The sequence below is a fragment of the Tyto alba genome, unplaced genomic scaffold (genome assembly GCF_018691265.1).
Source record: "Tyto alba isolate M040663 unplaced genomic scaffold, T.alba_DEE_v4.0 Super-Scaffold_45, whole genome shotgun sequence".
Lineage (NCBI taxonomy): Eukaryota > Metazoa > Chordata > Aves > Strigiformes > Tytonidae > Tyto > Tyto alba.
This window is the reverse complement of record NW_024881321.1, coordinates 14,972,906-14,986,647: the sequence shown is the minus strand read 5'-3', so window position 1 is coordinate 14,986,647 and position 13,742 is coordinate 14,972,906. Positions and strand designations below refer to the sequence as shown.

Below are 13,742 nucleotides of genomic sequence, written 5' to 3'. Positions count from 1 at the left end.
TTTCCTTTTCTATGCCTGTTATCAGAGTAAACAAGACAGGGACTCCATTAGGAGATAAAAATATGTGCTGACCTTGACATACATGTTGAAAGGTTACACTTGTGCTTTTCTGCATCCAGACTTGTTTTGCAATGTGGTTGAAAGGCCAGATTACTCAGATTGCCTCATATCTCTGTAACTGAATACCAGCATCCTCCCTAGTTGTGGATTCTGCATAATAAGTCGAGTAAACTATGGCACAGTGGCTGAAAGAATTCCTGATTTTATTAATCCAAAGGCCTTGACTCTAGCACACACCACGGTCATGCACAACAAGGTACATTAAATCTTGAGACACAGTTGTAGTCTTTGCTGAGCAACCCAATGCCTAACAGTGCTACTTCTGAGACTTATCTAACACTAATTTTGTCTTTACTCATCTAATTTAAGATTCCATAAGTTGCAATTCCAACTCTTGGCTGCAGTCATGAGTGCTCCAATACAGTGTGCTACCAGAGCTGATTTGATCAATTTGGGCTAGTACTTGCTGTACCTGATACAGAATGTGTGTTCCCATCCTCAGTGAGTTTTAATCTATCCATGGCTAGAGTGTTCCAGCAATGGCCAGAAGCTGTGGGGAATGCTGATGGGGGTCTTAGTGGAAAACATCCCTCTTACCTAAGCTTATTATTTTACCCTAGTATTATCCTGCCCTTCATGACATTGTAAGTGATGGTCCTTATGTCCTCCTATCCTACAAAATGGTTCTGTTCCTTCTCCCATGGGGGTACCAGTTATGGAGTGATTTATCTCATGGTTGCTCCAATGGTTGATTGAGCATTTTTCATATAAGGAGAGGCTGAGAAAGCTGGGACTCTTCAGCCTAGAGAAGAGAAAGCTCGAGGGGAATCTTATCAATTTGTATAAATGCCTGATGGAAAAGACTGTAGATGAGAGGGGCAGACTTTTCTCAGTAGTGCCCAGTGACAGGACAAGAGGTAATGGAGGCAAATTAAAACCCATGAAATTCCATCAGAACACAAGAAAATACTTTTTTACTGTGAGGGTGATCAAACACTGTAATACATTGTAAAGAGAGGTTGTGGAGTGACCTTCTGTGGAGATATTCCACGCCTTATTAGTCACAGTCTTAGATAACCAGTTCTATCTGACCCTCCTTGAACAAGGGCATTGGACTAGATGATCTCAAGAGCTCCTTTCCAATCTAAATGATTCTGTGATTCTGTGACCTGTGATTCTCGCTGGAGAAGCCACTGTGGCCAGACTGTAAATTGGATGATAATGCTGGATTGGGGCATCAAACCTCCACCAAAGCGTAATTACAGGAGCAGGGTATGAAAGAAATAAAAGTCATACTAGGAGAGTAAAACAGTAAGTGTCATGATGATTACTTCTCTAGAGTGTTATAATTTAAATCCAGAAACTTGTTGTTCTGTTATCTAGGTGAAAAGGGTGGCATTCCTGCTATGTACACAGCAAAATTTAAAAATTTGGGGCAGCTCATATTTTCCGTATTTAGGGAGTGATGAGGCTACATCTAATATGAGTAAAAGCAAAACAAGTCACCAGAGTCAGTACAAGAGCATATCCACACTTTATAATATATACTGTACCAATGTGACAGTTTGCACTGTGAGTCTATTTTTGCTACTTTTAGCCTTTTCAGTTCAAAATATCAACTCTGGATGATTCACAGTGCTGATCACTCTTGCTCTTTTCTTGAAACTGTGCTGAGAACACTTCCAATGACAAATACATCAATCTGGGCCAGTTCAAGTCAAAGAACACAAGCATTCCAGATTTTTGGTTCTCCAAATTGTGTTCCTTGGTTCTACTAAGTTTATTTTGGGAGGGTAAACTAACATTTAAAAAGCCCCCCCCAAAAAAAGAAAAAAAAAGGGTTAAAAAAAAAAAAAAAAAAAAAAGAGACTAAAAAAAAGGAGAAGTGGAGTAATGAAAAACAAGAGAACTGATCTACAGGCTACTACAGTTCTGTTTTTCCTAGCTACCATGCTAGGAACAACATGTTATGTATACACTGGAGCTTAGCACTCAGGAGATTCAGGCTTTATGGGGTACAGGACCTTCCTGAAGAGTGTTGGAAGATGTGTAGAGGTCCTCGTCCATATAGCAAGTTGTGTCTGATTTGTGTACAAGCTTAGGCTTCTTGGATCTTCTTACATGTGAAGAAGAATATATGCAGCATGTGTGAGGCAAGATCCTTCAGCAAAACAGGAAACAAACATTAGCCATTCTCCCACAGTTAAGGAAACATCCAAGGTTAAGGCCCTCTAGCTTGAAATTTTTAGCCAGTTTACTGTGATGAACTGGCATATCAGCAAATGTTTATGACAAACTGGTTATAAGCTACATTCAGATTGTGAAATTCCAAAATGCTGCATGATACTGGTGATGAATTATACTATAATCTAGCCAATTCAGCAATTTTCCTAAAACCTGAAAATTTTGGAAAAAAAAAAAAAAATTTAAAAGTTGTAAGTAAAAAAGGGAAATATTGAGATTGTGGTAGTCTTTGTCATCTAGAAGTCTCTTAAGATTTCAATATGCTGTGTGAGCTAGTATCCATAGTCACAGTCTCTTCTATCCTCACCTTGCAGTCTGCTCTCCCCAAAAAGCAGCAGCTGCTGATCTCTTCCCACTGACACAGTTCAGAGGAGCATACACCTATATGATCTCTTTCCATGAAGTGCTTATCTTTTGAAGGCCCCAGCCTCTATATCCCTTTTGAAATGGTGACATCAGACTGGCATCTGCTACTGGGAGAAACATGTAACTCTGGATTATATAGGTCCAGTGGAGCTCACTCAGATAATATCTGGGATTTGGCTAGAGAAGCAGACCATAAGCATATAAATAAGTACTGGTCCTTTGTCTAATGGCAGTTCAGGAACTTGAAAAACCCATTCTCCTTGGGAAAGATGATACACGATGGGACAGCTTTTACAAAGAGGATGTAGTCTTGCATGATACACAGCTGATAGGGAGAACTGGGTGTACAAAATGAGGGCTGAATTCAATGTAGCACAGCAGCAATAACTCCAGACTGAAATAGTTCAGGGATTGAGCAAAATAAAAATTGGTTTTCAGGTCTTTAGCACTTCAGAAAGTATACTATATGATTTAATATTAAAATCATTTACACTATTAATTTATTTAAATATTCTCATTAAAATTTGGGTTCTAAACTAAATACAGTGTAGGCTTAAGTTATTCATTGACACTAGTCATTTACTATTTAAGTGAAAGGCTAGTATGGATACCTTTTATTCAGCATTATTTTATGCATTTCTCATTTTTGTATTGAAAAGGCCATAGGATCAAAATCAATAAAACATAAAACTTCTTAAATAAGACCCCTTACATCCCAAACCAAAAAACCTGCTAAGTATTTTACTGCCACAGCAACTCTGATGTAACAGGTTCTAAATAGCACTCTTTGAACATGACATTCTTTGTCAAGGTATGAAATTATTTCATATTTTTTATAATACTGAAGAAATTATTCTTGGGTTCCTCCATACAACTGATACATGATGATTAGTGAAATCAATGACATAGACATCAGTGACAACTAACTTTTGCAAGATAATTTGATTCCATGTGAAATAATGATAATTTGATTTTTTAAAAATTCAAATTAATTTGTATTGATAACATCATTATAAGGATATATTTAGTAACATTAATTTTTATTAAATTCCATTTAGTAGTAGTTTAATTTCATTAGATCATTTGTGTTCCTATGATGCACAATCATAGACTTAGATACTCAGGTACTTGCTTATCTACCTTTAAATACAGATATGTTTTGTTTCCATGACTCTAGTGTGCTAATACTTACTTGTCATTTAATTATAATCCTGTGTGCTTCTGAAAAGATTTAAAAGTGAAACAGCTCAGCCATGAAACTGCTGTGACCCCACAGCAATGGTTGTTGCATGATCATTTTGAGAAAGTGGAAGGGCAATCAAGTGAGCCATAACTTTCTCTAAGGGGGTTCAGAGACTTTCATACTTTCTACTGTAAGTTACCTTTTCTAATTTAAAAGCAAAAATCCACCACTCTACTTAATTAAAACATTAGAGTTCTTGCTGATGGGAAAGACTAAGTGAATGACCCATGCAGGAGAGGCATTAGTCACAGCCCATCTGATCTTATAAGACTTATGAGACAGTGAAGACCAGACCTACAAAGCTTTTTAAATATCAGTCAGAAGTTACAGGTCCTTAAAACTTGTACACCTCTGTCACATAACCCTGGGCATGCTTAAATGCTGAGTACCCTTATTCTCAAAATCAAGGTTTCTCAGCCCATGAGGACCTAAGCATTTTTGAAAACATTTCACTAGAGCAGGAATGAGTAGCTCAATTCCTATCTTGCACCTTAATTTCAGGAGAATTTTAAATTTATAACATTTATCTAGTGTCCTGGTTCAGGCTGGAATAGAGTTCATGTTCTTTTTTGGTAGCTAGAATAAATCTGTGTTTTGGATACAGTATGGGGTTTTGGCATGAGAAGAATGCTGGTAGCACACTGAGATTTCAAGGACTCTCCAACTCCCCTTGTCCTGCCTGTGTGCAGGCACACAAGAAGCAGGGAGGGAACACAGATGGAGCAAGGGGCCCAGAGTGGCCAATATTTCATGTCCTGTGACATTATGCTCACTATATAAAAGAGAGGTGGGTAGGAAGGGGTGCTCTCACTTCCAGAATTGCAATTGTGGCGTCTTTATATTTTGGAATCGCTAGCCGGGAACGGGCTGGGTATCGGTCGGCAGGTGTTGAGCAATTGCATTGTACAGTACCCATTTATACTTTCTATTACTGTCACCATTTTATTACCATTATTAAACTGTTTCTATCTCAACCTGTGAGTCTCCCTTTGCCCCTCTGATTCCCTCCCCGTTCCCAGGTGAGGGAGGGTGGGCCAGCTGCTGTGTGGCGTTTGGCTGCTGACCAGGCTCAAACCATGACATCCTGAAACTTTTAGCAAGTGGATCACAGACATCTTTTGTATCCTGCTCCCTAAAGTGCAAAAAATAAGACCATTTATATTTTAAAACAAAAGTAGGTATTTTTCCACAATAAGCATATAATAAATTATTTCTGTTACCAAAAAAAAAAACAGCAAGTCATTGAATTATGCTTTGTTCCTCCAAATTAAATGAATCTCAAGAAATTAAAATGAGATTTAGGACATTCTAAACATTCAATAGTCAGTTTAGGAAATGCTAAATACTTGAAGGAGAGAGATTTTAGCTCTGAAGATCAAGAACCTGGATTTTATTACTGTTTTATATATAAAAATTTATATATAAATACACCATATAAATGTATATATACACTGAAGGTACAGTTATTTAAAGAATTTTTATTAAATATAATTTTCTACAATACTTGGCCCTGAGTAACATCAAACTAGTGTAAGTACAGATGTTTAGAAGACCAGATCTGAGCTCATATATTTTGTCTGAAATCTTTGTTAGAATCTACTTTCAGTCAATGGTAAATCAGGACAGAGGCTGGAATAAGTTCTCCTTAAGCATATATCCAAATGAAAAGACAATTAAAAATTATTAAAAAATTTAATCAAACCTAAAATTATTATTCTGAATTTAGAGCCCCTGCTTTGACTGTTATTCAAAATTAATTGAGTTCTATGAGTTCATAAAATGTATTCCACCATCACAATGCTTCTCAATAATATTAGGTCTTTGAATTAATATGCTATAGCAAAGTTTGATGTTGGTTCCTATTAAGGAGTTATATTTTTTTCATAATGGGCTTTAATGTCAGTTTAACCAGCTTTAATTAAACTTTGGCTTATAAATCATTTTATTGAGAAGTGCAATGAAATTTTCTGAGTTTTATGGCTTTTTAATTAAAATTAATTAATCCAACTTGTGGTTAAAGTGCCTGCAAAGTAGTTCCCTTGCATTTCCAAGCTACTGTATAAAGTTCTAGTCACACAATTTAAACTTTATCGGGAGTCAACAGACTGAAACCTTAGGCCATAAAAATCTAGTTTTTTAGGTAGCTATTGATATTTAGTAAGGCAATTTAAAAAAACTAAGTGATGTTTTGATCTAATTATCAGTTATGTAAAGATAACTTAACATCACTGTTAATATAGACCATGTCCATATATATACCTTTGATTTTCTGTCGTGTCAATATCCCATTTTTGGTGTATATGTAGAGTTAAAAAGTTACTTATTGAAAGTTATGTTTTACATGTAAAAGAATTCACATTCACAATAATAAGCATCACTTTCAGCTTTAGCTAATTTATGCTACTTGATCATATGTATTTGGTGTGTAATTGCGTTACACATTTCAACGAAGTGTCTGTCATGATTTTTTCATATGTCTGTATTATTCAACTCTGCTATGTTATATAAAATAATGTGCAGTTAATTTTTAATAGAATCTTTTAGGCAGTAACTTTAAAAAATATTATGTTGGAGAATTAAAATAATAATTTCCTTACATTGCATGGGACAAGGGGCAGACAACATGTGACTTACTAGAGCCAGAGCATAATTCTGATGTTTTAAGTCTTGCACCTTTTTTTTTTTTTTTTTTTCTGGATTACTTACATTATCTCAGTAATACTGTGTTACTTCTATTTAAACTCTTGATGACTAGGCAGTCTTTCCCCTGGCCCAGACCCAAACAAGCAACTATAGACAGCATTAATTTGAATTTTGATATTTTAAGAACTGAACTGAGTGGGTATAGCAGTGGAATTATGCATTTCCCTCAATTTTAATGTTCTGACACTTAGGTCCTTGACTGATGTTTTGTCATTCCTTCCCTGCTTCCCATCTTACTCTCATGAAGTCTATCTAACATATCATAATGAAATTCATTATTGTATCTAACAGATAATATAACTTACTTCTCCCTCCAACACTTTTTACATTTTTTATGTCAAAAATTAGATTTCTTTCCAGCAAGAGGGTCTTGTGCCTCCAGTCTATACCTACTTCACTTTCTTCTTCTTACAATTGTTTATGAATCAAGAATATGAGAACACATTTGTAATTTCTCCACAGAGTTCAAGCACCCTAAGAAAAATATTTGGAGAAAGATACACTGCAGAACTCTACTTCTGTTGTGTCCTTGTTAATGTAGGGTAGGTAGTTCAGAGAGCACTTAATTCAGTTCTTAGGATTCAGTCAACTAAGTTAAATGTTTTTGTTTATATAATTTATATCTATATTTTTGTATAGAATTTATACAAATTTTGTTTAGTTTTTTATAGTTATATGTATTATAAATGTTAATACTGTGAGATTTTAATTGTTGTATACATTTTGCATGTTAGCTGGATCTTAACAATCTGTTCTAAACAAGTGTGAGAAATAATGCTAAGTTCATAGTGTTAATCTTCCTTTCAGCCTTGTCGTATGTATGGACAGCTATCATCTGGATATTGATAGTATAACTGTATATGACTGACAAGTTTTTTACCAAATAGGTCAGTGACAAAATACAGGAAAATGTAGTATGTGCATGTAAATATTTACAATATATTGAATGTGCTCACTTACAGCTGAGTTTAGAAAAATTTCAAACAATATGCAGATCTGCTCTAGCCTTTAGTAATTCTGACAATTTTTAATTACAATATTACCATATAATCTTCATATTGTTTTCTGAATATATTCATATATGAATTACAACTATAGCTGTTTAATTCTAATAATCTGTGATTTGTTTTCCTCATGAGCTGTGAGAGGGCTGGGTATGGCAGATATTGACTAATCTTATGGGTTTTAATACACAGCTTTAACAGCTGCTTTTATTTTCTTCCAGTATTACTGAATCTGAAATACTTTCTTCTTCTCAGGAGAATATAATGGAAGTTATAAGAAATCAAGAATTTTTACTTCTACCAGCTGAAGAACTCCATAAACTTCTTGCTAGTGATGATGTGAATGTTCCTGATGAAGAAACCATTTTCCATGCCTTAATGATGTGGGTGAAATACGATATGCAGAGGCGATGCAATGACCTAAGTATGCTACTTGCTTATATCAGATTACCACTGCTTCCACCTCAGGTATTTTTTAACTATTATTTTTGATAATAATACTACTGATACTGATAGTAATACTAATAATAGTTAATATCACCGTTACTGTGATTATAATATGCAACTGCTGAATACTCTGGGTGTTTAAAAGCAAAACTGTTAAAATTTAGAAAAAATTAATGGCAGCCCTTCATCCAGAGTGACCTCAATAAACTTGAGGTTTGGGCCAACAGATACCCGAGAATTTCAGAGTTGTGTAACTGAAGAGGAGTAACCCCGGATATCATAACATGCTAAGAAGGACAGGAAGAATGGTAAATATTCTCAGGAAAAACCCCCTTGGGATTATGACAGATACTGGACTGAGTGTGAGCCAGCAGCATGAACGAGGAAAACTGCATATTGTTCTTCATCAGGAAAAATTCTGTCAGCAGGCCATATAAGGTCGTTATTCCCATAATACCTGGTGCTGCTAAGGCTGCATCTGGAATATTGTTTCCAGTTTTGCACTCTGCAATTCAAAAGACATAGGAAGAAACTGGAGAAGGTCCAGTGATGGACTACCAAGATGGTATGTCAGCTTGGAGAGGAAAGGTTGAGGAAGCTGGCTTGTTTAATCTGGTGAAGAGGAGGCTAAGTGATGACCTAATTGCAATCTAAATCTTCTTGGAGGGAGGATCATGGAACCAAATTCTTCTTAGGAGCACCACAAAATGTCAGAAAGGGAAAGTGCCCTAAGTTGTAGCATGGACAGTTGAGGTTGGACATTGGCTGGAGGGCAAGAAATCACATGGAAAACAGTGAACCACTGCAACAAGTTTTTTTCTGAGGCTAAGAAGTCTTCTTCATTGAAGGTTTTCCTGAATTAGCTAGACCAGGCAATCACCAAATTCAGTGTAGATGCTAACCCTGATTTGATTGAGAGTTGACCACTGAAGGTTCTTTGGAGCTCCCTTTGTATGAATGCTTCTATGATTCTATGACTCAGGCTTCAGTTCCTTTTTTTTTTTTTTTTTTTCCAGAGAAGTAAATAGTAGTTTTCTTCTTTTCTTCTGTCTAGTACCTCCAGATAATCATTCTCCTTTCAGCTAGTGTGCTGGGTCTGGCTGGGGTGGAGTTAACATTCTGTATGGCAGCCTGCATGGTGCTGTGCTTTGCACTTGTGGCTCAAACACTGTTGGTAACACACCAGTGTTTTGGCTATTGCTGAGCATCCAGGCTTTCTCTCTTCCCTACGCCACTACCCCTCCAGAAGCCAGTAGATCTGCAGTAGGAAAGAAGTTGGGAGGAGATATGTCCAAGACACCTGACCCCAAGTGACCAAAGGGATATTCCATACTGTATGACATTGTGCTCATCAATAAAAAGATCAGGGAAAGGAGGAGGAAGGGTGATGACAATTGTTGTAATGGCATTTGTCTTCCCAAGCAACTGTTACACATACTGAGGCCCTGTTTACCAGGATGTGGCTGAACATCTGCCTGCCAATGGGAAGTAGTGAATTAACTCCTCTTGTTTCTCTGCTTGAGTGCACAGGTTTTATTTTCCCTATTAAATTGTCTTTATTGCAATCCATGAGTCTTCTCACCTTCCTTTTATTTTCTCCTTATCCCACAGGAGAAGGCAGTGTGTGAAAGGCAGGGTGAGTGTTTGGCAGCTGGCTGGGGTCAACCCATCACAGCCCTTTTTGGCACCCCACATTGGGCACCAAAAAGGCCTGTTTACGGTGAAGCACTGAGAACTAGGCAGTGATGAGTGAGGTCAGAATCAGCTGCCATGTCAGTCTTCTTTTTTGATGGTGATTTTTAAATAATTCCATAATTGTAGTAGCAATAACACCAGATCATATCAATGTCTACAGGAGTTATTTCTGCATAGGAAGCCAGAGACATTGTTCTCACATATCTAAATCTCTTCATGTTCATTTGAGCATACTTACTGTTCCATAGAGATCAAACTCTCAGCTGAGGGTCCAGTGAATGAAGGAGTCGGTCATACAGCAAAAGACATCACTGAGCTATTTCTTCTCTGTATTAGTGTAAAATTTATTTCCTTCAGACCATGAAAGAAAAAAAGACAAGTGTAGTATGACAATAGCAAATACTTTTGGTTGTGCATCCTAGTTGTCATCCTGGAATGTTAATATCCAGATATTAATCATGATGAGATGACTCACTTGTCCAAAATCAAGAAAGAAATCCAAGTTCAAATCTGCTTTAAAATCAAGTAGTGATACTGGAATCCTCAAAAGACATCCTGAGGTTTCTTCATATTGGGTATATGACACTACGAAGTAAAAAGAAAAACAGGGAGAGACCTCAAACACCAGATTTTCGTCACCCTTCCTTCTCTGTTGTTAACTCAAATCATGGCTCTGGTTTGAACCACTCCAGTGAACTCTCTTCCAGTCAAGTATCCTGTAGGGGACTGTAGCCCTAACCCAGCTGGTGCTACACAGTTGTTTCTTGACATGTTTCCTTTACCAGTATAAGCATAGCAGATGATTCTCTGACATGCTTAAGTAGTTACTGTGAGAAACAAGCCAATATTTATATAAAAAAAAGGTTTTATTGGGGACAAAGTCAGTGGAGCAAAAAATACAGCGCTGGGCGCAATGGCACGCCCTGCCCCAGCAGGAACCTCTTTTTTATAGTTCCAGTCCTCCTTTTTTTTTTTTTTTTCTCTGTACCTGCGTAGTTTCTCCTTGGTTTCTTCAAGGCTGTCTCTCCCTGCACTTTTGCACTGCTTCACTACTTCTTATCACAAAACAGACAGCTGCTGAGCAGGGGAGGCAACCGCAATGTCGTATGTAACCTTCGGTTTAAACATTAAATCAAAGAACAGTGCAACACAGCCAAGCCAAGCAACAAGAACACTCGCTTTCCTTCCCCTTTCCCTCCGCTTCTTCTCGAATTCACAGCTGGTCTCAGTGGTCCTCTTCGGGTGGGGGGTGGTGGGGGGGGGAGGGTGTTGGGGGATCGAAGTCCAGGTTCCTCTTCATCAGGAGTTCTTCGCTTAACCCTTTTTCTGCTGGCTTCCATTCCTCTTTACGTGACACCCAACCACAGACTCACTCCCCCCACCGCCCCACTCCCCTGCTCATCCAACTCCCCGCAATGCCCAACCCTATGCCTAACTTGTGATCAAAAAAACTTAACAGTTATAATTCTAACAACACTATACTAGCAACACTAATAATAGCTTTAGCCTAACTCAATAAAAGTAACTGTTCAATTACTTTTAGCTAAAGCAAAATTCTACTGTTACTTCTCATATTACTGTTTCAGATAGTATTTTGAAGAATATAGGAAAAAAGCTGAAGGTTGGCTAAGAGTGTCAGATCACTACATGACCAGTTACTGGTATTGTAATGTCTAGATGTACAAAAAATATACACACTCTAAAAGGGATCAAGAAAATAATGCTTGGAAGGACATGATTTCTTATGGATTAAGCCCAGAGGGCAACTGAACACCATGCAGACGCTCTCTTGCTCCTTCCCCCTTCAGGGATGGGGAGGAGAAAATATAAAAGGCTCAGTGATTGAAACAAGGACAGAGAGGGATGACTCACCAGTTATGGTCACAGGCAAAAGACAAATTGGACTGGGGAAGAAGTAGAACATCAATTTAATTTGAACACCATCACCGCTAATTTATCAATCAGAGTAGGAGAGCGAGAAATACAGCCACAACTTAAAAAAACCTTCCCTCCACCCCTCCCTTCTTCTTGGGCTCAGCTTTGCTCCCTGTTTCTCTACCTCCTCCCCTCCAGCAGCACAGGGGCAGGGGATGGAGGGGTTGCAGTCAGTTCAATACCGTTATTTCTGCTGTACCTTCCTCCTCAGGGGGAGGACTTATCACAGTCTTCTCCCGCTCCAACATGGGGTCCTTTTCATGGGAAACAGTCTACCACAAATTGCCTTCAATGTGAGTCCTTCCCATAGGCTGCAGTCCTCCCAGCAACAGACTGCTCCAGTGCAGGCTTCCATCAGAGTCTCAGCCTTCTTCGGGTACAGACACCTGCTCTGGCGTGGGGTCCTCCATGGGCTGCAAGTGGACAGTCTGCCCACCTACCAGGGGCTGCAGAGGAATCTGCTCTGCACCTCCCCTGTACCTCCTCTTTTCTTCCACTGACCTCGGTGTTTGCATAGATGTCTCCCTCACAACTCATCCTCTCAGGTTCCCCTTCTTAAATATATTGCAGAGGCACAGCCACCATTGCTCATTTGTTCAGCCTTGGGCAGAGATGGATCCTACTTGGAGCTGGGGGAGCTTTGAGAAGCTTCTCACAGGACTTCCACCTCTGTAGCCCCCTCCGCCACTGCCAAAACCCCACCACACACAAACCCAACACACGATTAAAACAAGAACTGTCATAAATCATGACGCTAAGATTTGCAGTCACTTTGTGTGTGCTGGGTTTCTGTGGTTTGCTTTTTTTCTTGACAGTGGAGGAGGGGGCTACAGCAGTGCCTCCTGTGAGAAGCTTCTTGAAAGCTCCTCTGGCTCCAAGTCGGACCCGCCTCTGGCCAGGGCTGAGCCAATCAGCTGCACCTCTGCAATAACGTATTTAAGAAGGGGAACGTGAGAGGAGGCTGGGACTTGTGAGGAGGAGTTGCGAGGAGGATGGGTATTCGGGTCAGCGGAAGGAAGGAGAAGGATGTGGGGGAGGACCGCCAGAGCAGAGACCCCTCTATCCTGTGGTGAGATGGCAGGGCAGCCCACCCTGGCACACATGGGGGTCTGGTAGAGTAGAAGCCAACCTGAAGTCTGTGGAGGAGCCCACGCCAGGACAGGTGTCTGCATTTAAAGGAGGCTGGGACCCTGAGAAGAGAAGCGGCCCCCGCTGTTGTGGTTCGGCGCTGGGAGGACTGAAACACGCGGGGGGGACTCACACCAGGGCAGCGTGGGAATGGCTGTGCCCGTGGGGAGGACTCACACCAGGGAAGGTTTGTGGAGGACTGTCTGCAGTGAGAGGGGAGCCTCGTGGAGCAGGGGAGGGATGTGCAGCGTTCATCCCCTGTCCCCAGAAGAAAGGAACGGCGAGCTGGCTGTGACCCCCATCCCCTGCCCCCTGCGCTGCTGGGGGAGGAGGGAGAGAGATGGGGAGTGGAGCTGAGCCCGGGAAGAAGGGAGGGGTTGGGAAGGTGTTTTTGGATGTGGTGGTGCTTTGCATTGTCCCCACCTTGTCTGTTAAGTGTTGTCTTGTTAATATTTGAATTAAAATGATGTTTTCTATTTCTTCCCCTAACAAGTCTGTCTTCTGCCTGTAACCATAATGGGTGAGTGACCCCTCCCAGTCCTTAGATGGATTCCTTCAGCCATTCCTGTTCCATATTCTCCCCTCCAGTCTCTGCAATGGGGGAGGGAATGACTGAGCAGCTTCTTGGTGGTCAGTTGCCCTCTGGGCCTAAGCAAGGATGTTGTGTCGTACTGATATCTCAGAGAGGTGGTGGGTTTTTTTTTGTTTTTTTTTTTTTTTTTTTTTTGTTTTTGTTTTTGTTTTTGTTTTTTTACTTTCCAGTACAAAATGTGTTACAAAGGAAGCAGTCAAATATGACAGGGCTAAAAGTTTCTTTGTCAGCATTGTGAGCTGTTTATTTTTCAACATCTGTGCCAACTGAGAAGCTAGCACACAATACTGTGCATTACTGCAATCTTTAAAGTGCTTATTTAAAT

The 13,742-nt window shown here is 39.5% G+C and overlaps 1 protein-coding gene across 1 annotated transcript in view; it reads left to right on the top strand.

Annotated features, from left to right (window-relative positions):
* KLHL1 (kelch like family member 1) overlaps positions 1-13,742 on the top strand; it is a 217,956-nt gene that overhangs the window by 114,072 nt on the left and 90,142 nt on the right. Inside the window, exon 5 of the mRNA XM_042806068.1 lies at positions 7,876-8,088. Within this exon, the coding sequence (XP_042662002.1) occupies positions 7,876-8,088 (213 nt within the window). The remainder of the gene's footprint in view (positions 1-7,875; positions 8,089-13,742) is intronic.